General features: G+C 42.2%; 1 protein-coding gene across 3 annotated transcripts in view; it reads right to left on the bottom strand.

The window, feature by feature from the left end:
• Positions 1-12599: 12599 nt before the first annotated feature.
• Positions 12600-24295, bottom strand: part of AGTPBP1 (ATP/GTP binding carboxypeptidase 1) — a 157132-nt gene continuing 145436 nt past the window's right edge. For all 3 annotated transcript variants that reach the window (XM_040620193.1, XM_040620194.1, XM_040620195.1), the window contains one exon: positions 12600-13357. In XM_040620193.1, the coding sequence (XP_040476127.1) occupies positions 13180-13357 (178 nt within the window). In that variant the 3' untranslated portion in view covers positions 12600-13179. The remainder of the gene's footprint in view (positions 13358-24295) is intronic.

Raw genomic sequence — 24295 nt, 5'->3', positions numbered from 1 at the left:
CACACTCACACACACCAGCACCACCCACACCACCCACACATCAACACACATCAACACACGCCCTACCACATACACCACACACATATACCACACATACCACAGACACCACACACACACCACACACATCACACACATCATACACACACACCACACACACACACAACACACACATCATACACATCAATACACACAAACACAACACACACATCAACACACACAACACACACTACACAACCACAAACACACCACCCACACAATCACACACAACACCCACACTCACACCACACACACCACACACACACACCACACACATATACCCACACACCACACACACTGCACACATCACTCACACATACGACATACACCACACATACACCACATACACCACATATACATACACCACACACATATACCACACACCCACCAAATACATACCACATATTGCACACACACACCACATACACCATACACACATCACATATGCACATACACATCCCCCCCCCCCACAGCACACACACACCTCTTTAAAGGAGATAAGCTACAAACCTTCAGATGAGGAAAAAAATATATAAAAATGGCACCATTTACTCAAATAACATGGTAATAAGGAAATTCCTTCTAATGGCCAAAGTCGCTCTAATAGAAGAAGGCACCTGCCTCACAGGGGCCCGATAGGTGGTCTCCGGCGAGGAGTGGCCAGCAGCGTTTGTCTTTGGCTCTTTCAGGGCTGAGAGCCCCACCCAGAGCGGAGATCCCTGCCCTCTCCCCAGCCCACCCCCTCCAGAACCAGAGCTTCTCCTGCTCCACTCCAGATTCAGGCAACACCTGCACGCCAAAGCGGAGAATTCTGAAGGTGCAAGAGAATCTGGGGAAGTCGGAGTTCCTCTGGGCACAGGGTGGCGTCACTGCAGGACAGGGAGCCAGACGCTGGGCAGGGAAGAGCGTGAGGGAGGCCTGGGGGGGGCGTCCAGGATGGGCAGGCACCCCGCACTATGGGTCGCCCTTGGAAGGACCACCCAGGAGAGATGCCCCTTGCTCAGCCCCAGGAAGTGGGGAGGTAGACCAGTAGCTCCAGCTTCCTTCTCCTCTGCACCTGCAGGCATTTGCACACTTTCCTCAAGTTCTTGCTGGTGCCCGATGAGCCAGCAGTGGGCACAGCAGGTGCTGACCAACTGGAAGGGACAGGAACCAAGTTCCTCAACAGTCCCTCCGATGGGACAGAGAGGAGGTGGCCTGCCTCCTAGATTTCCCTCCTAGATTTTCCTAGGCAATGGAGCCTGGCCCAAAAAGGCAGATATAAGGGATGGACGCACACCCCTGAACCTGACTTAATGCTTCCTCCTTCATGTCCTCCCTCCCCCACCTCTCCCTTTTCTGTCTTCCCCTCATCCAAAAGGAGTGTGAGGCCTCGTCCGTCCTGCCTAGTCAACCCACAGATGTTAATCCAACATTGCCCTCCCAGTCCCACTAAGAGGGCTTCAGGAGATTTTGCATCTGAAAGATACAGAGCCACGTTCAACATGAGACTAACAGTAACAGTAACAGGCTGCAGTACTGCTTACAACACCTGACGTTCGTTTCTTCAATTAGGCCTGCAGTGGGAGGTGGAGGGTGCAAATGTCTGCATAAGGATCCCGCTGGGTCCGGAGGGGGAGGGGCGGTCCCTGTCCACCCCATTAGAACTACTGGTAGGAAGTGTCTATATGTACCATGAATTTATCAAAGTTGTCAAAGTTAATGTGATTGCTTCAAGTACTTTCCACTATACATGCAACAAAAACCAGAGAAACCTATCTAATAGATGTTTTAACAGATAAAGTTGGGCCAAATCATCAAATCAAAGAGCCGAGGGACCTTAGGATCTCTCAATATTTTGATGTTATAGACAAAGAAGCTGAATTTCAAGGAGATGCACTGTTTGCTGAAGGTTTGACCAGGGTGCATTGAGTAGACCAGCTGCACCCCCACCCACCCCCGATTCAGTTCTGTCCACTTCCCAAAGCTGGTTCCCCTTAAGGATTCACTCCGCAAATTCATTCATCAAGAATCTGTTTGCAGCTCGGATGAGAAGGAGAATTATTAGTCAATTTCTGTAAGACTGCTAGCCTTAGGGAATTTCATTCTGTGCCAACATTGATCTAAGCCTGGAATCCTTAGCTGAAACCTCAAGATCCCTAGTTTGCACGAGCTTATGAAATTCGAGAAGCGGGAGTCACTTTGGTGAGATTATCATTGTCCACATTCCCTCTGGGCTACAGCAGGCACAGCAGGCCTGGCTCTGAGGGAGGCTGGGGCCCATCTCCAAGGGCTCTTGAGGGGCTTGTTCGGAGGGACAGCTCGTGGCCAGAGGGAGCTGGGAGTCAGAGACAAACTCATCCCCAAAGAAGGGAGTTGAGAGGCAAACCTAAGAAACCCCGTTGGATTGGTTGTTGGATCCAAAAGTGAAATCAGGGGATTATACCCTTCTGATCACTTTTTATCTTTCTAAAACTTAAAGTGACTCCCCTTACTTCCTTGCTCAAGCTCTGTCTGTAGCTTCCCACTAACCTATGGATACAGATTCCATAGCAGAGCTTCTAAGACCCTCTGTGACCAGAAGCCTGCTTCCCTCTCCTCACCTGTCAACCAACCTCCACTCTCACCTCATTCCCTCTGCCCGGAATGCCGACCCCCTCACCCACTTTCTACCTGCCCCCTGATGCCAATTCCCATCTCCACCTTTCATAATCCCCAGCATTCCTTGAAGTCCAGCTGGGACTCACATCATGACCCCTTTCCCAGAGGCCCGCCTGGGGATGAGTCAGTCCCTTGTGACCCCTTGGCATGGTGTCCCTTGTTCTGGCATCATGTTCTGCGTTACATCATTGCTGTTTATTGAAACCAGGCCTTTCTCCTCTGCGAGACTAGAGCTCTCTGAGGGTGAGGACCATGTCTCACTCGCTTTTGTGTACCTTTCACACCTCTGCTGCTGTGCGCATCAGTACTTGCAAAGAGTCTGACGAATGAATGAATGAATGCTCTCAGTTAAGAGCTGCCAAGAATATAGGCCACTGTCACACCTGTCTCAAGTCCGAGGGAGCTAGGACTTCTACTCCAAGAATAGAGCGATGAAACCACTGAGGCAATGGGAGAGAAAAAGTTTTTTTTTGCTAGGTCTACAAACAATGGTAAGTACCACTTGTAAACAAAAGACAGAAACATCAAACAGAAAGCTTTGAAAATGAAAAGTCGGTCCTGAGGTACTTGGTTACAATTCTGCAAAATAATCAAGATCTTAACCAGTATTTGGGCAATGACCTGACATTTTGTGCCTTTCAAAATACAAAATGTGCCAACATAACCACGGACCAATGATCAGAAAACTGGTGTCACTGAGGACTCCATTACCAAATCCCATTTGCCCAGATTCCTCATGTCACATGAGCTATCATCTTGCTGCTCTCCTCTGCCGCCACTTAAGAGCCTCATTATTAGGCAAGGAGCGTGCACATTGGGATGGGTAGAGCATTTGCAATTATATTTTAAGGTACTTCCCAAAGCTATAAAGTCAAAGCTGTAAATGGCAAGATGGGCGATGTAACTGTCAACAGAATATGAAACAAGTCTGAAATTAGAGTCGGTTCTGCTCAGCCTGAAAGCATGTGCCAGCAGAGTGTACACCCCAGAAAGGATTCGGGGGGTTCAAGAAGCAGTCAGAAAGCTGGGCAGCCGCAGGCAAGTCACTTAACCTTTCCTGGACGCATTTCTTTATCTAAACAAGAGTGGGACTGGATGACCTATGAGGGCCAAGACGGAAAAGTTCTGAAATACTAAGTAGAGTAAATGAAATGGAGTCAAATGGGTCACCACCCACAGAGTTATGCTATCTACTGACCTGTTATTTTGTGCTGGGCTTTGTGCCTGACACCCTACAAATGTGGGTCTCTATAACCTCACAAGCTGCGACAGTAATATAGGGTGGATTAATTAAACAGACATTAAGTCCTCCACCCACTGCAAACTAATTCCAAATTAGAAAAGCCAACCTCTGAAAGGACATCCTGCCCCACAGTTTATTGACTTCAGATTCCACTTACGCAACAACATGAGTGACTTCCCAAGGCCACACCAGGCTCTGAACCCTCCCGGTGAGAACCTGATGAAGGGAAACACTCAATTTCCTGGGCATACTGCAATGGGTTTCATCAGTAAAGACAACAAAATAGGGCCATGGCCCTGATGGAGATGGAAAGGCTGCGTTAGGTACTAAGATCTCTGGAGTTGGGCTTTCTAGTGGTTCATGGACTAAAGTGTCCCTGGTTTCCAAGAACTCTAGGGATATTTTTGACCCAAAGTGAGGAGGCAATTTTAAGCAAGATATGAAAACTATAGGGAAAAAAAAAAAAAGACTACAGAGTATCTCTTGCTTTCCTTCCCTCTCTCCATTCTCTTTCGGGAATTGAGCAGACTAAACTCCCGAGGTGCACCATTTTCCTTCAGCCAACAAGTTGTTACTACTTTAGGCTCCAGACCTTCACAAGCTGTGACAGCAATATTTGGTGAATTAATTAAATGGACATTAAATCCTTCACCAACTGCAAACTAATTGCAGATTAGAAAGGCTGACCTATGAAAGGACATCCTCTGTCCCTTTGAACGAAGTCAGATAATTTGAAAGAATCCATGCTAATGAGATTCCAGGGCTCTCAAGCTGGGACCACAAGAAACCTACTGGGAAGGGCAGGAGAACCTGTGGCTGGTGCTGGTCAGGGAGAGGTTAAAAATGAAAACAATTTTTCCAAAGACCTCTGGTGGATTTCCTCCTCTGGGTGTTAATTCTGCGCTTGTAAGTTCCGAGGCAGGGAGCTCCCACAGCAGTATGTAAGTATTAACATACCAAGAAAGTCAAGTCTTGTTATGTCTAGCTTTCACCTGTTGTCTTCTCGTGTGGATCTATAAAATGACACAACTTTTGAAACAACTTCGCACCTCTCTAAGCCTGTAGAAACGGTTCACTGTTCCTGTGCAAGCTGAGATTAGTATATAGTGCAAACACATCAGTTCTGTGGGTGTGGGGCTGCTCCTGCTCTGTGAGACGCTGCCCTGTCACTGCCCACCAATTACCACCCATTCTCCTCCCCGCACCCTTTGAACCTTCCCATCCCTGTAGGACTCCCATTATTGAATGACTCAAGAAGACAATTTAGATGATACCAACACTTCATGAAGCGGACAGTCTCCATTTGCGGATCTGCAAAATAAGGCAGAAGGCAGAAAGCTCTTACGGGATAAAGAATAAAGAACAAAGAACAAGGAAGGCGGAAAAAAACCAGAAAATATCGGAGCGGCAGGAGCCACATGTCAAACTTGTTTAGGGTGAGAAGGAGCAGGGAAGTACAGAGCCCAGGCTTGGCTTGGAGTTTGGGGATTGGCTGCCTGGACGTACCACATTTCTGGCCAAGCGGAGCATTTACAGGGAAAGAAGATTATCTGAATTTCCACTGGCTGATGTGGCACCCTGGGCAGGGGCTGCTCCATCTGGGGCCTAGAAAGTTATTTCAACACTCCCTCCACCCCAGGCTCCCCACAGACGGCATCTGCACAGTGATCAGGTAGAGAGTCCATGGCTGTTCTCCATAAGAGCACCCCCCCCCAACCCCTGCATTACCCGTTCAGTGCACCTCGGCAGGTGCTTCTCGGGGAAGGGACATGCTGGAAAGTATGGCACCTCCCCCAAGAGGGGATACTCACAACCCAACTTCCAGATTTATACACAAGCAGCACGGGAGGTATTTATTTTAGAACCATATATTTGTTATTTTTTTCTCAGTCCCAATTAACCATGTTTTCTTTATTCTAATCAAGACAACAGGGCAGTTTTCTTCTATTTTCTCTCTTCTAACAACAACAAAGGTTGAATGGCTGTAATTGGGAGACTGGACCATATATGGGAGACTGGCTGAACTACTATCTGAATTCCATTGCTCTTGGCGACAGGGAGACATGCAGAGGGGAACCACCACACAGACAGAGCTACTCCTGACAAGTGAAATCATATGGAACAGAGGCCGTCCTGCTACGATACTGAGGCAGTGAGGGTCCCAAGCTTGGATTTATGTGTTCCACTGCACCTGTTCCTTGGGGGTAATAAGAAAAATGGCAGGCCCACGTCCTTAAGCCTTTCTTGAACCGTATCGGTTATGAAATGTGCACCTTGTCAGAAAGGTCACAGAGGCTGTTACTCAGTTTCCCAGCTACTAACAACTGCACTCACACCCTTAGAACTGTACAACTTTGAGGACGATTAAATAAGCTAAGCAAGCTTATTTAATAAATAAAAAAAGTCCCCATAAAGAATTTTGCCAGCAAGTTGATCAGACACGAGTACAAATCCAAAGTCAGGGTGTTGAGGTCATCTTATTCCTGTTTTGTATTATGAAAAAGATTATGTTCCTCTAAATAAAATTGAATCTAGAAAACAGATCATTGTGGGCTTATTTCTAAAACTGATTTCTTGGCCCTGCCAGTTAAAGTGATAATGAAGCTACAGAATAAACTCTCTTCCCAATAAAAATGGAAATTCTTTAAAGAAAGTGAAGCCAAATTTATTTTAGGTTAAGTCTATCAGACAAAATGTACTTTTCTCTTGCCATCATGGCTAAAATAGCAACCTTTCCAAACCTTAAGAAAAACCAGAAAAGACAGAGAAAAGCTTGTACTAAACCATTACCTATTTTGTTAAACATAAAATAAAAAAGACTCAAGGATCTCTTTCCTTAAGGAAAAAAAAAACACAAAATGGTTAGACACAAAAACGGGATGTGCCACCGTAGTTCTACCCAACCATCCATAAAAACAGTGATTTGGAAAACATGAAGAAAATGTTTCCATCAAGATCATCTTCATAAAGCCCCCGGGAGAGTGCTCGACACACACCAGATACTGTCAGGTTTAGCTCTCCCCACCCTCCGTAGGGACTCTATGGTGAATCACGATAAAGTTGCGTATGTTTTCAAAATCATCAAACTGTTTACCAAACTCACTTGCAGGGACGGCACAGGCCTCAGGTGGGCGGCACGTTGGGAGGAAGCACAGGGCCGCCAGTAGAAGGTCCACGACCCGGGCATGAGTCCCCACTCTGCTCTATCCCAGCTAGCCCGGGTGAGGCATGTGCCCTCTCCAAGCCTCACGAATTCAATGGAAATACTAATGATATCTGCTTATTAATAGTGTTTTTGTGATGCTCACATGAGATCACTTGTAGGAAAGTACTTGCTAAACTTCAAAGGGCTATTTACATGCTCTCTATATATGAATCCTGTGTGGATTAGTTCCAATCAGTGAGGGGATAGAAACAGCTTTGACTGAAACCTAAATAATACTGAAACCTCATCCCATTGTATTAGATCATTGGTCTAATTGATGTAACTCAACAAAGGGATCTCTGGTTCCGCTCAGTTTGCTCCCTGAGCCCATCTTATTATGGTGCACCATTACAAAGGTCCTCCCTTTCAATACTAATATTTCACTTTGTGTTCTCCATTTCTACAACGGAGAATTTTCAAGATGCTGAAAAGTCAGCTCTTGGGCTAATACTACCTCTGAACAAATCAATGACACGTCTCATAACTGGAGGAAAGGATTCCTAAGTTTAGAGCAGGGTGACAAAAATATGGCTCATTTCTGGCCTGGTAAACCTTTCTGGTAGACATAAAATAAAAATTAGTTTGACAGGCTTTGAGAGGACAGCTGTTTCCGCCTTTCCAGAGTGTCTCTTTGGGTAAAAGAATTCGTCTCTTCCTTGTAACCTCTCTCAGGATGTGTGCTTTGGGTAGGGCCACCCCTCCAAGGATGGACACTAAAGGTTGCTGGGTTTTCAGATAGGTTTCCGACATACCTGCGTAAGACATACCTTCAACAGTAAAAGCCAATTTAAATAGCTTGAACAATGCAACTGCCCAATTCAGGGTTTCACAGAAAGCTTGATACAGGGCTCCAATGATAAAAGGACCCAGTTTCACTCAATGTTTTGGCTCTGTTCCTTCAACACTGGCTCATCTTGGAAGTGTTCTCCTCTCGGGGTTGCATGGAGCCAGCAGCAGCTAGCCATATTCTCCCTTTTCGAGGAAGGGCCTTTGTTCTAGCATGACCATCCGAGGCCTGACATTTGCTCTGTTTGGGTTTGCTTGGATCACACGCCTGCCTTACATCCTTGTGATGGGCTGGACGGGCAGGCGGCACATGCCAACGGGCTCAGCTCACGTGTCCCACTCCTGAGGTTTTAGGGAAAGGTGCTGACCTCAGAACACACAGGTCTTGAACATGGGTTAGGGCAAAGCGGAGAATGGAGAGTCAGGAAGTAAACATGCCCACATCCGCTCTGTCCTATAAGCGGTCTGGATTTTCACACACGTGAGAGTGGTGGTTTCATCTCGTGTAGCTGTTCAGAAGGGAGAAATAAAGGTTGACAAAGGTAGGCGTGCACCAGACACTCCTCTCTCTACATTAAACACAAATTATAATCCTTTAAAAGGGATGTTTTCGGATTTTGAAATTTATCTTTTTATATGAAATTATACAATTCGTTCACTGTGTTTCAAGTGCCCACATCTGAAAAGAAAAATAGGTGAAATGTCAAACATTTCTAAGAATTAACATGAGGAAAACAGTAGAAAAAGCAATCACACAGATGACATGGAAGGAAGTATAAATAATAAGAGTCATGACACTGCAAATAGAGTATGTAACTTGACTTTAGTAACTAGTAGGCACTGAACGTGAAGATAAGTTTCCAGTCTTAAAATTCCCTATTTAATTACACTGTCAACCAGAGCGACAGCTACAGAGAAGCCCATCTACTTCCAAAGGTGCAGACTTAACTTGTATTTATTAAACTCTAGCCTTTTCTACTTTAATTTTCAATACCAAGGATCCTTGTCTTCCATAATTTCTTCCCATCTGCCATTCATCGTAGCTCTTCATGTGGCTTAAGAACATGTTAAAAACTTTAGGAAAACCAACATCATAATTCCTGTGACCTGAGTTCTGTTATTGCTCGCCTCATATTTGCTTGGTATCCTATCAGGACACCTGGGAAAGGGACAGTCCCACATTTTGTCACTATAAAGGTAGACTTCTGAGTATCTGGAGCTCAGTCTCCCACGTTGTCTGGGTTTACAAACAGAAGGGCACCACACGGCCAGCCCCGCTCTGCAGGGGCTGGTGAGCACACACGCATGCAACCACACAGGCAGACATCACCTGAGTTCTCTGCGGCATCAGCCACCCGCGACTCCAAAATGTCACCCCGGCTGGCCTGCCCAAGGCCTCAGACGCCACCACAGGGGCCCTTTCATTTGGATTTAGGTCCTGCCTATTCATCAAACTCAAATGGAAAAGTTTAATTATTCAATGACCCCAATAACCAGCCATGCTCTGAAGCCTAAGAGCTGATCGAAGGTGCCAGGAGGTCAAAAGGGCTTGAAGTATAAGGAACGCTGTGATGTGGAAGGAGGGGAGACAGGCCCAAGTTACCGCTCAGGGTCCAGAAAGAGAAGGCCCTAATGGTCAGCCCCGTATAGGTAAGTATAAAGGCTTTACAGATCTCATTAACGGTGGAAAACAACAGAAATTTGACATTTCAGGAACAGAACCCTCAAAACGTGAATTCTCATAAAGAAAATGAGACTTTCTTCTGAGTTTCCCTTTTTCTGCGCAGGAATTCAAATGTGCTTTAGCCAGAGAAATATTTGCTTAATATTAGTAAGAACGTTCTACTGGATAAAGTAGAATGGTCTTTCGATTGAAATATTGCTTCCCCAGGTTCTTCTAAATGGAGAGACCTAGGGCTTGCATGCAGCTGATTCACTGAATTCATGGATTTTCAATTAATATTTTATAACGATTAAAATACATACAGGAAGGGCGCCTGGGTGGCTCAGTCAGTTAAGCATCTGCCTTCGGCTCAGGTCACGATTCCGGGGTCCCGGGATCGAGTCCCGCATCAGGCTCGCTGCTCAGCCGGGAGTCTGCTTCTCCCTCTGACCCTCCCCCCTCTTGTGCTCTCGCTCTCAAATAAATAAAATCTTTTTTTTTAAAAAGTACGTATAGGACAACAAAAGGATTTATAAAGATACATTTATGGTTTCATTAGTGTCATTTATTTCTGGATCATGCACAAAGACAATTCCATCAGTACATTTATTATATTATCCATTTTAGTGCTTATAATAATATGGTCATCTTCACTCGGATATTTGAAATGTAGAAGTATCATATTCATTGCTGTTAGTGCACTATTGGAAGTGGAACTCCAGATTACTTATTTGTAATTAGGATTCAAACAAACGTCCATGTTTCTAAATGCCACACACCACTGGCAGACGTGGCAGGAACTGAGTAAGAAAGATACTTAAAGCAGGACAAGATCCTGTCTCCAAACAACAGTATGACTGCAATAAAGAAAAAGCCGATGTGAACCACAGGTTTTTGCATTCTGCCTTGCCTGAATAAATTTCACAAACTCAAGAGAGACCCCAAGCTTTTCACATTCCTTACTCTTTGGGGAAAGGCCAAGGACGGCCAGCATCTCCTTTTGTGGCAAGAACACGAGGCTAGTCGTCTACAGTCCTGGGCTGAAACCCTGGCTCTGCCCCGAGTGCCCCGGTGACCTCACTTGATCTCTGAGTGTCTACTGTCTTGATTCCACACCTGAGTTTGATCTAAACCATCCCTGGTGCTGATTTCCAGTTTACAGGTCCTGTGACTCCTAGGAAACTGGAGGCTGAAAGAGCGCATCAGATCAGATGGTGGTTCTCCTGGCGTGGTTCCTGCAGCACCACCACCTGAGAATTTTTAAGAAATGCACCTCGGGGCTCCACCCAGAGCCACATCCTATCAGCAATCTCTGATTTGAGAAGCAAGTCCTCCAGGCGACTCTGATGTACACAACACAGTACGAGAACCACTGGATCAGACCAAAACCACACTTCAGAAATCCGCAGTTCCAAACAAGGCAAATTCAATCAGTCCAAGCTCTACCCTTAGACTCAGCTTGTCAACTACACATTACTTTCTCAGGGTTATGGCACTGAAGGCATCTCAATCATTCTTTGAAAATCCTCAAAAGAAATAGCCACAGAGATAAAATTTTGGGTAATTTTAGCTACTAATAGCCAATGACATTTATCTTTACTCACTAATTCAGAAAGTTAGGATTTTAAATTCTTATTTTTCCAAAGCTATTTATTAAAGAAAAAAATCATTCCCTAATTATGAAAGACTTTCTCTTCAACCTTGGGAACAATGATTTAATAAAAGGCATATTCAGGGTTGTAACCTACACTAAAAGATGTACGTCATCAATATGAAATATTGTAATAGTACACAATAAGGGATTTACACTGCCAACTGTAGTTGTAGTAACTGTATTTGTTTCTCTCTACTAACTATAGTAACTGTAATTGTTTCTCATACATGGATACCTTGTGTTTTAATTTCTAGTTTTATAAGAATCAAGAAAAATTTACATACAGACATAGTGGCTCCATAATCCATTCTCTGGAAAAAATCATAATTAAATATGTAATTATTTTCTATATGAAATATATAAATAAAAAATAAATAACTTCATGAGTTATTAGATAGATTATTAAATAAATATTTTACCTTGCTAAAGTATCCTGATCTTTCCCCAATTAGCTCACCACACACTAAGAGGACTGTCAATCCTCACAATCTAGTCTTTATTTTCTAAGATTAATAAGAACTAGGCTACTAAGAGAAAAAGAACTCTATCAATTGCCCCATACTATGTTTTTAAACATACTCCTAGGACGTCAAAAATAAGCTACACTATGGAGAAAATGCCTCAAATGATACAGTGAAAATCACTGGTTTGGAAAATGAAAAAATCTGAAATACGTTTTATCGTTTCTTTTCCATAGGTTTAAAAAAAAAAAAAGATTAAAAAAATTCTAATCAGGAATAAGCAAAGGTAATGTACCAAAACCGAAGCACCAGAGTCCTGACAAGAATCTGTTAATGAGGTATCTCTTTTCGATTTGTTTTATTACAACAGAAACTTAGCTCGTACGGCACTTATCCAAGGTCGCTGAACTAGTTTTATTCTATTTGATGACAAAGTCATTCCCGCAGCAGGGCAGCTTAAACCCGAAAGATGTCACTACAAGAAAGGGCTTACAGTCACTGCAGTCATCTAGACTCAGAGGCCAGGGTCGGCACGCCCTAGGTGGAGTCCCTTCAGCAAGTCTAACAGCATCACACAACTCAGGAAATGCTAAAGACACTCGATATACAGATACACTGAACACTGGATCATATCCTCACTGCATTTTTCAAGCTGAACAAACTATGACGATAAACACTCTAGATGCACCCAAGAGACACAGCTTTAGAGAAAAGAGTTGTTCAAATGTATTTTTTACGACAGGCAGAGGCATACCTATACCATAAAAAACTTAGCACGAGTAAATTCAGCACTTTTTTTTTTGTTTTACAAATTTTTATCCATGTGTTCGGATGTTGGATTTTTATAATATTCTCACAAAGAGTCTATAAACCAAATAATCTGAGCTGGTTAAAAAGGATGACAAAATGAATTCAACATTTAATATAGCTTTTATTTGTTTAATTTGGTAAGTGGAGAATGTAACGCTTTCAAGGCAAACTCTGGGTTATTTCAGTCACAAGTCCACAGTTACCATGATTCCGAAGCACAGTCTTATCTTCAGCATCTACCCACCCTACACAGTCACAGCTAGAGAAATCCATGTACATTTGTATTTGCTTTCAACAACTCGGGATTTTCAACAACTCTAGATTCAGATTTTATATTCTCACACACTTCAAAATGTATCCATTTGATGCAGGATATAACCATAAGAAGATAAAAATTCATGCAATGATATTCAGGTTTTGTTTTGTTTTGTTTTTTTAAAAAAAAAGGAAACCCAGTATTTGATCATTCAATGCTATATCAAGTGCACTGAATCTCTAAAATAAAACAAATGCCAATTGTATCATGAATTAATAACGTATTTATTGTCTTGAAACCAAACAGGCCCAAGTTACTTTTTGTCTTTCTTGAGTCAGCTATTAACTCATTTCTCTCAAACCTCCTGTGTAAGAAAAAACAAAGTATTTCCTTTCTTTTTTGCACTTTCAAGAGATGACAGAAGTTTAAGGGAGGTACGTTCTTGATAATTCAGAGTCAGAAAGTACTTCTTCCTGAGCAGAAGGTTCATAATCTCCTGCGTTTTCCGCCAATTCAGTATCTAGGTCGTCATTACTTTCTGCACTGTAATCCACTTCTTCAAGGAATCGAGGCTCATCTTCATCCAAGACGTAAGTGGTAGGGCTGTGGCCAGAGCACAGAGAGCACACGAGACTTCATTAGATCCAAGGTTCTAACGTAAGGTTAATTGACCACACTGGGTTAACTTTGATTTCAAAATAATATAAGTAGCTTGCATTAGCTTTAAAAATGTTACCCAAATGAAAAAGTTAAGAGATTTATAACAGTTGAGACCATAAAGGGTGAAATGCTAAGTATTAGTTATATGACAAGGCTGTCAACATACACCCTACAATTAGATAGCTATAAAAACAAGAGACTCCCCTGTTAGGTTGCTTTGTCGAAGGACTTCATCAATTTGCAGGGTTAAAAGTTCTATCTTAATCACTGAAAAGGAACACACCATTTCAATAAGCTTTATTCTATTTATCTTATTAATTCATCCATTATAAGAAACTGTGGTATTTACACACTAAAACCACTTATTCTAAGTCTATACAATGGTTACTTGCCATAAAACAGCCCATATGCTCTTCCTCCCAGTTTCCATTGGTAAAGAATAAAAATGAAAAACAAGCGAACGTTCCACACCCAGATTAATTACTTGCCCTTGGGACACAGAATACGATATTTGCTTAAAAGCACTAAGTGTTTCTGAATATTTCATTAGGTAGGTTGTTTGGGATAAAGACAACCTTTCCATCTTTCCTCTTCAAAAAATCACAGTGTTCTGATTTCTCCCCATTTGGGAGATTTTACACACAGCACGTGCACGTGTGTGCACACACAGCGTTATCAAAGGAACACTACAGAAACATTTCAATGTCCCCATTTTGTGACCAAAACTATCTTAGTTTCACAGAGATATATGTTTATATCCCACCTGCTTCCAAAAAGGATTTCCCATCATGGATGCAATTAAAAGCTATAAAATCAGACAACAAAAAGGGAACAATAATCTGTTAAAATGAGCAGAGAAGCAAATGTCATTAGGCATCTAGAATGAAAGAAGTCCTACACTGAATATGAAATTCGGTTCAGATATCTACAAGGTTAGGCAGGAAAGACAAGTTAATGGATGATACGGTTCTCATTTTCTGAAAAGAGAAAGCAAAACTCATCCACTGAAATTATCTTTATTCCCTAGAATTGTTTTTATCTTGCTCATTAAAAATATATTGCGAAACCACCTTGATCTTACATAGCAAACTTCTTAAAAAGTTCAGAGCTTGCCCTGTGGTGGAGGAATCCCAATAAGCCAGCTGAGTGGCTTGAAGGACTGTGAGACTTTATTACCTATCTAACACTCACAAGAATGATTTCACAGCTTTCAGTTACGCAACTAAAATATTTACCATGAATCTATTAGGTCTGTAGGAAAAAAATGAGATTGGGGAAAAAATTATTTGCCTTTTAAATGACCATTTTTCTTTTTTTCTTTTAAAAAACAATAATTCATTCCTCCTTCTTGAGTTCGGTGTTTCAAATTCTCAGGGTGTCCCAGGTGAATCACAGCATACACGGAGGACTATTAGAACAGATTCTTGGAGGGGCGTCTGGGTGGCTCAGTCGTTAAGCGTCTGCCTTCAGCTCAGGGAGCGATCCCAGAGTCTTGGGATCGAGCCCCACGTCGGGCTCCCTGCTCTGCTGGGAGCCTGCTTCTTCCTCTCCTACTCCCTCTGCTTGTGTTCCCTCTCTCGCTGGCTCTCTCTCTGTGCCAAATAAATAAATTAAAAAAAAAAAAAAAAAAAAAAGAACAGACTCTTGGAATAGATGGAGGTTTCAGCTAAAGCAAAAGAGGGGGAAGGACAGAAGTGAGGGGAGAAACTTGCTTACTTCCTTCCTGGAGTCCTAACAAGAAGAAATGCAAGAGAGGGAGCAGATTTGCTCAAAAGCCATGCACTCTGCTGGTACAGGGCCTGGGGAAACCAACCAGGACTGTAGGGGCTCACTCCATAGCAAGGAGGCACCATGACCCGAGCAGTGCAGTTACCCGCAGCATCGTGGGGTCTCCCGACGGGTAGGAAGAGCACAAAATCCATGTAGTGGGTGGGTGGGTCGGTGGGCAAGCATCGTTCAGGAGATCTAAGGACAGCAGAATTCCAACCCACCCCTGCACTCTGTCCCCCAATACCACCACCAAAGAAAACAGACTGGCACAAAGTAAACTGGTTGCAGGAAGCCCAGCCACTACACAGAGGTCAGAGCAAGGACCTAGCTCTACACGGGCAGCTGAATACCAGAACATTAATCAACATGAACTAAGAGAAAGGGTTTAAAGAAAAAGACCAGTCTTGTAGGCTAGAAAATAGTCTTGTAAGTTGAGGAAACAGAAGAAGTATGATTTAGAAGCAACAAAAATGTCCAGGATCAAGCCAAAAAAGCTCCTAGACATCAAGGAGACTTGGAACAATGCTAGGATCAGATACTGATAAGCACTTTAAGTCTAAGAAGCACAACCTGGAAGGCAAAGCTCGCGGAAATTTAAAAGAAATCCCATAATAAGGAATGTTCAGAAAATAATTTGAGCCTGTCAATTCCTGAACTTGGCTCCTTCATATGTTGACTGTGACATAGACTCCATCCATGTTCTGGCATCATCCATCATGATACCTAGGAACGGACGGGTTTCACACTCTAATTCCATTCCCGGAACCCACATTGACCCTAGTATTTGATGCCTGTTTTTGCAGGTCTTCTCAAAGTCACGTACCTAGCCTCAGCTCCATGAAGGTGTATCCTCTGGCTGAAATGCAGCGAGTCCATTCAGCAATGGCCAAGAGGCCCTCAGCGCCAGCCTCTGCGCGTGTGGGGGCAGGGAAGAGCGGTGGGTAGGCCTAGGGTCAAAGAGCTACGGGAATCCTGAGACAGCGGGAATAGAAGATTACAATCCCCAACACTCCACTGAAAGCAGCCGTCTGACTGGTATCCAGTGACCACTCTCCAGTCCATTGTTTCTAGGTCTCTCTGTTGCACAAATTCCAACACTCCTCTCTTCTGGTGTGCCTCATTGCCCTCTGTCCCTCCTCACTGCTGATCAAGAGCTCTCATCCTCGTCATATGCCTCAAAAATAGGTGCTTATAAAATCGCTCTCCTGGCACACTCTTTTATGCAAGCCCTCTTTGAGAAAGCTCACATATTTTAATTTGCATTCTGATCATTTCCAAATCCAAATTTCAAGCTCTGACTTCACCCTTGAACTTCCACTGTGCACAGAAGCACTTACTAACAGGTTCACATGGCTATCTCACGTAAACCCCAAATGTATGTTCGCAACAGAACTCACCAGACTCCCCAGCAAGCCTGCTCCGCTTGTCCTCGTCCCAACATCATCCAGTGAGTCATAAAAACCACATTCTCAGCAAGCAAGTCCTGCCAGTCAAGCTCTGAACTACTTCTTGCCCCCACATTTTACATCACAAACCTTTACTGACATTGCTTCCTCTGCCTAGGACGTACTTCCCACCTTCCTTCTCCCACCGAGTCATATTTCCTTCAAACTGCAGCTCAGGCTCATCCTTAGGTTCTCCCTCTGTGAAAGCCCACTTTGGGCTAAGCCCGTCTCCGTGTTCCCTCTGTACCCTGCACATTCTGTTGGATCACTTCTCCCATGCAGGCGAAACCGTCTATTTGTGGGTCTGTCTTCCCACAAGCACGTTAAGGTCAGGAGCTTACCCATATTACAACACATTGTAGGCCCTAAACAAATATTTGCTGAACTCTTTAAGAGAAGCCACAGGGCCAAAGAGACCATCGATTTTTTGTATTACCCATTCCACTGATTATACTTTACATAAAAAAAAAAACTTAAGGCACAAGACCAATCATAGCAATTCAGCTTTACTTTTATTAATAATTCCAACATATGTTTTGAACAATGTACAAATTACATTGTTGTCATATACATTAGGAAGGGCTGTCATATACATTATATCTCACAATAACCTCCAGGTAAGAGAAAGACTTTAAGGTAATTTGCCCTCCCTAGAGTTATAAAATAATTAATCCCTTGACATCGGTAGAAAGGGATTCAAGTAATAATTCAATCACAAAAAGAAACTCTAATCAGCACTTAATTATATCCTATAACTATTACTTTTTTCCTACCACAACTTCCTTGTCCCCCTAATTTTCTTCATGTAAGTTTACTCCTGTTGCCCTGTTTTTGCTTCATTCTCCAACAGCTGGCCTATGTATACTTGCCCTAACATCCTTCTCTTCTGGATTTTAATCAATAAGAAACATTTCATTCTAAAAGAGAATCGTATTTTAGTCCAAAAACAAATCTTCCTCATGAGGCTTCAGGACAAATATCAAAACCTTCACCCGAATGGCTTTCTCACAGGATGAATTTGTTGAAATTCTCTGCTGTATGGTGCCATTATGATGCAGAAAAGGTTTAAAATTCCAACTGATTTCTAAAGATAACAACAAATTCTGCTTCATTCAGATTCAGAAAGTGTTCTGGCTACCACACTACGTTAAACTAACAGGCATACCCAAAATTAAACCTAAGAAATTCACCATCTCCCTCAATGTATGACCAACTACTTCCATGAGAGCTCACTGGACATCTGAGACACCAGGAGGCAGATCTTCAGTTGTTACCTACACAAGCATGAAAGAAGCAAAACACTGGACATGGAGTCAGAAACTCTGGGTCTGTGCCTCACTTCTTCCACGAGCCAGCTGCACGACCTTCAGCAAGTCACGTACTTTCTCCAAACGCTGGTTATTCTCAACAGTAAAAGCAAAGATAAACCGTGTCAGCCCCACTACCTCACAAGTTGTTTGGCTCCAATTAAGTAGTAAGTGTGAAAGCATTTGTAAATTCTTAAGCTGTGCAAATATAAAATGCTATTATGAAATTAATAAAACCTACCTTGTTAAAGAAAAAAATCCGCTCCTAAAGAGCAAGTAATGGGCTGCCCCCACACCAATAGGGACTAAAAATACTGCCTTACTTTTGTAATCCAGAACCCTCCCTAAACTTCATACTCGTGTACAATTTCAAAACTAACCCACCTGTTTTCAGACAGCACAATAAGGATAACCTGGGGGAGAAATTCTGACATTGAGACACAGAAAAATATCCCATTGCCCAAATTAGCAGTAATTTGTGACTTGCTGATTATGTCTTTCTTGCATCAGTGCTCATGCGAAAGAAAAATCTCTATCTGCTTAAATATCAGAGAATGTTCTATTTATATAATTTGACTCCCAGCTCATAAGAGATGTTGTATCTAGTACATATCAAAGCAAACAAAATTATCCATAGAAAATACAAGTAACAATTTTTGTCAGTCTTAACTGTCCACGGAGTGTACAGAAGCATTTGCACATTCCTACACATGCACACACCCACACAGTTAGAGTACAGAATTTCTAACAGGATATCTACCNNTACTAGAGGGGAGGGGGGGGGGGGGGGGGGGGGGGAGAAATTTGTTAATTTACTGATACTTTTTGGACCACAAATATAACTAAGCTGCCTTCAAAAAACAGTCACTAAACTCCAACTATTTTACTGTTGATCTAAAAACATTTCTTTATACAAAATGAAAAGGCTAAATAGTTAAGTTTCCCAATAACGCAGGACAGCCTCAAAATCTGAAACCATTCCTTTTTAGTAATTTTGCTTAGTCACCTGGAAGATACAAGATACAATGAAAGCACAGGAGAAGTCACATCTGGACACAATTCCTGGTTTCGTTGGGAATTAATTACCAGACAGATGACCATGGGTCAATTCATCTCTGGGCCTCAGTTTACACACATATGAAAAGGGGCTACAATACCATCTGTCTCTGACCATTCTCAATAGAACACAAAAATCTCGGAGATAATAATCTAACTTAACAGAAACTCAAAATGGGCATGCGTGTTTGGGATCCCAGGGCCACCCTTGGTTTAGTGACATGCTAGCAAGGATTCAGCACACAGTTGTATTAACAGCTATGACGTGTATTACAGTGAAAGGATACAAAGTAAAATCAAGAGAAAAGGTGCATGGGGCAAAGTCCAGAGGAACCCAAGGCCAGGCAAGGGCAGCTGCTAAAAGGCAGAGAAGTCATCAGAGCTCTCAGCAATTTCAAAGGATTGGAGGCAAAAATTGGAGTTCAGAGCCGCCAAGTTTCCTGAAAGAAGGGAGTTGCAGAGATATGACCCCAGCAGTTCTCCCCTGGAGGCATGTGACAAATTCTTAAAATACACAGTGCAAGAGGCTGAAAAGCAAAGCAGAAAGCAGCAAAGCAAACAAACCAGAAAATAAACAACAGAATTTGGAGCAGTCTTGTGGTGCTGAGGAAAGGAGAAGCCCTAGCCTTCCACAGTGACCTCTGGTCTGGAGGGCTACCACTTTGGGAGGGGACACGTGAACCAGGGCCAAACAAATTTTACAAATTTTGCAAACCCACCTCAAGCTAGCTCAGTCCCTTGTCAGACTGGGACCACTTGCCTACTCCACAGCCTGCCAGAAGATAGAATGAATTCTCTTTGAAGGAATGTGTATTCTTCCTTATTCTGATATACCATATTCTTACTTTGAAGTCTCAAATAGGCACTTACTGAGAGGAATAACTTCATTCTTCCAAGAGGCTACTAAGAATATAGCTTATAAATATTAATAAATATCTACAATCATCAAATTCCTTAGACAGCTGTCTTAGAGACTAACAATTACTAACTGCATACTTATCTGGATCTCAATGATAAGGATCATTTCTTTCTCTTATGAAAAGCCTCAAAGCTTTCATTATAATTGAATCTGGCCTGGGGTCCTGAAGTGTTCACATTAAGTCCCCAACTTATTTTTCTGGATGATTGTAATCTCCTCTATATTTGTAGGTACAACAGTACTTCACTGACAGCACAAAAACACAAATGGTTCACTTTTAGTTATGAGCAACTATGATTTCCAGTGGACTAGAAGGGGTAATAAGATCTTTAATTACAGGGCATGATTTATCTGCCTAGAAGATATTCTAATCTAATTATAGCTGTAAGAACTTTCTACATGATTGCAATAACTGACTCCCATGAATGCACACCGGACTCAAGCGTGTGCATTACAGCCATTAAAAAGGATTTTTTAAGGATCAGCTTGATTAAATGGTAAACTGTACATTTAAAATAAAGCACATTAATACCAGTAAGCTTGACTGCATTGCTGTAAATACTGCCATTAACATGTGGCCACGAAAGATCTATACGGACAGACTCTGTCCATAACCAAACTTGAGTCAGGCTCTTCTGAGTCCTCTTTCAAACTAGGCCCTGACCTTGGGCTCCGACCTCAGTCAGGGGCTCTGCCTGCTTAGTCTAGCTATGGTAAGAATCTTGCTGAGTCAGTTTATCAAAATCCCCCACTCTCTGTATCTCATCAGTCTGGCCTGCTTTCAACAAAAACTCCATCAAGTACATTTAGCCTGAATCTACCTTACATGTATGTGATGGTTCCTCTTAGTAATTTTCCATCCACCAACCCCCCACTCTCCTTCCTGGCTGGAAATCCCCACCTTGCCTCACTGAATTCACCCCTGTAGCAGTCCTCCTGAATAGTCTGCATTCCTAATCTATTAACAGAGTCACAAATAATTTTCTCTTTAACAATATAATTTTCTCAGAAGAAAAAGTTCCTACATATTTACAAATAAATATTAGCTTCACATGAAGAAAGTACAGAAAATACAGAAGCTGGGGCGCCTGGGTGGCACAGTGGTTAAGCGTCTGCCTTTGGCTCAGGGCGTGGTCCCGGCGTTATGGGATCGAGCCCCATATCAGGCTCCTCCGCTATGAGCCTGCTTCTTCCTCTCCCACTCCCCCTGCTTGTGTTCCCTCTCTCACTGGCTGTCTCTATTTCTGTCAAATAAATAAATAAAATCTTTAAAAAAGAAAAAAGAAAATACGGAAGCTAATATTGCATTCTAGTGTTACCAGTCCGTAGCAATGGATGTCTTTGTTGTACCTTACCAATAACTTCCAGCCAGTCCCCCTGATAATGCTAGCGAAAGAGGCAGAGCCTTTAACCAAGAAACATTATGATGTTAACTCATTCACAGACCTGTACTCATTCTCTATGCCTTATCAGAAATGTTCTCTATCTTTATCAAAACACATCAAATTAGATTTTTAAAAAAGTATTAACAAAAATAGAACAAATGCTAAGCATATTTTAAAGGTTTTTCTCCAGCTTAAGTCCTATTTATTTCATTAGTTACATTAAGAACAATTTCTCATCACATTTTCTAATGTCCATGCTGTATGCACAAATACAAATTAAGTACTGATACATGCTACACCACAGATGAACCTTGAAAAAAATCTAAATGAGTGAAGCCAGACATAAAAGGTCATACACCATCTGATTCCATTTATTTGAAATATCCAGAACAGGTAAATCCAGAGACAAAAAGCAGATGAGTGGTTGTCAGGGGCTGGAAATGACTGTTTAATGGGTACGAGGGTCTTTTGGGGGAGGTATAAAAAGTTCTGGAACTAGACAGAGATGACTGATAGTTGCACAATATTGTGAACATATTAAACACCATTAAATTATTCACTTTAAAATGACTGATTTTATGCTGTATGAACTTCATCTCAATAAAAAAAAAAGAAAGAAAACAGGTCAAAACACTGATTATGAGACAGTCATCAGGCTTCATTTAAACATGGGCGTCTGTTTTTATTATGATAAAACACTGTATAGAGTTTGGCATTTTTCAACTTAACTTTCCTATAATGTTTTAAATATACTCGAACTTCAAACACTTCTTCTGTTTACCTAATATCCTGAATGTAGTCACCACCAACCATACAAGCAGCACTGTTAAATGTTTTAACAGTTCTCAAATCCTTTAAACGAGACTCACTGAGAGGACTCTAATAGTTCAGGCGCAGGTAAAATAAAAACACTTTCGCTAAGTACAAAATTACTACATAGATGTCGGCTTTTAAATGAGCTCTACCGATATTCCCAGCTTGGACCTAAAAGAAACACACCTCCACGAGGAAAGATATAATGCGGGCTTAGTGTTATATCAGATGAAATTTTTATTATACAACAAATACAATTAAGTAAAGATAAAATGATTTATGTACGGTAATTTCCAATGAATGCTCTGAGAATATAAAATGTGATTAATTTTCAACCACAGGCTTCACTGAAAAGGAAGTTCTATAACTTCTGGTAAATACAATAAATCTCAAGAGCAACGAAGATGACTGTAAAAGAATAACTTTTTTTTTAAAGGATAATCCACAGGAAAAAGAAAAGTGAAGAGGAAATAATAGCAAAGAAGAGATATCAGCAGAATGTTAGAAGATGAAGGCAGATGGATGAAAAACGAACGGGGCCTGAGTACCAACCTCTACTTTGCTCAAGTACTTAAACAGGAGAAGCCATGGGGAAAACTGATTTGCATTACAAAGTCAGAGGAAAGCTAAGAAATGGGTGATACTGATTATCAGGGTGCAACTGAAAAGAGAATAATTGATTAAAAGATTTTATAAAGAGCAGTTAGACCTTCAGATCACCTTCCTCAGGTTATTCCCTAGTTCAGAGAGATGGAAAGATGACTTTCTAAAGACTTTTATCAGAAAGGCTATTCAGTTAGGTCCAAAAGACAGAAATGGGAGTCAGGAGAGTAAGTGAAAGTCTGCTCAAAATTAAGTCCAACTGGGCCCCCAGAATGCTACTGGACTTTATGCCCAGGGTAACTTTTCTCAAAATTTTTTTAAATCACCCCCCAATGCCCTGCAGGAGTTTTTTCCCCCAAACCCCCCTAGTTAACTACAATTAAGAATTAGAAAGATAAATTTCACATCAGATTAGACCCAGCTAAAGAAAGCATGGGTGAATTAAAGGTTGGTTAGAAAAAACACCTAGCTCTGACAGTCAACAGGACTTGTGCTCACAGGATCCACAAGGCTGTAATAAACAAAGAAGCTAGTCTTAACTGGCATGTGCAACCATATGTATGCGTGTGTGTGTGTGTGTGTGTGTGTGTGTGTTCAGCACAGAGGGAGCAGGCAAAACTGCCCATCTCCCAGTCTTCCCCTGAAAAAGTTTCACCTGCATATTTTAAAAGTTGCAGCCTGAGGGCCAGACTTCTAATTTAACAGGCACTGTGGCCTGCCATCCTCTTCAGAGACTGGGGAAGCCAGCAGATACACAGCCTGCCTTCTCCCCGCAGGGTGCACCAATAACCAAAGCAAGTTACCCGTATCATCCTGAAAGGAGCTTGTACACACATCTGACACCTCAGCTTTTGTGGCTGCCACTGAAGAGACAGACCTATAGACAGCCTGGCTCTAGCACCCAACAGGGCTTGTGTTCACGAGTCCCATGTACTGTAACAAAGAAACAGTTCTTCAGCAGAGAGGCACCTCCTACAGCTATTTACTCAGGCTAGCACAGAGGGAATAGGCAAAAATATCCATCTCCCAGTGCTTCCCTGGAAGGGGCTTAACTATATACTTTTCTAGCTGCTGCTAGAAGGTCCAGCTTCTAATCGTCCTGCATCCAAGTGATGATTCCCCTTTTGGGATACTACTATGACCTGGCACCCTCAACTCCTGGGAGCCACTAAAACCAAAGAAAGAGGCTTGGGCAACCACAAAAGTCTGAGACACAACTAGGAGCTCAAGCCAGACTGATCAATGAGGCTCATCTCCTACACAAGAGCATTCTGCTAAGATTGAGAGAGATGGGTATTGCATCTAATGTGCAGTGACCATGGGAAATGAAGAAACAGAGAAATATATTTCAAACAAAAGAACAAGATAACTATCTAGAAATAGATCTCAAAGAATGCAGATAAGTGATTTACCTGATAACAGAGTTAAAAATAATTGTCATAAAGATTTCAACAAAGTCAGGAGCAATGCATGAACAAAGTGAGAACTTCAACAAAGAGTCAGAAAATATAAAAAAATGCTGAGTAGAAATCACAGAACTGAAGAATACAATAACTGAACTGAAAAATTCAATAAAGGGTTCA

This window comes from Ursus maritimus, unplaced genomic scaffold (assembly GCF_017311325.1).
Source record: "Ursus maritimus isolate PB19 unplaced genomic scaffold, ASM1731132v1 scaffold_34, whole genome shotgun sequence".
Classification (NCBI taxonomy): Eukaryota; Metazoa; Chordata; class Mammalia; order Carnivora; family Ursidae; genus Ursus; species Ursus maritimus.
The sequence above is the reverse complement of the archived record's forward strand: the minus strand, read 5'-3'. Positions and strand labels throughout refer to the sequence as shown.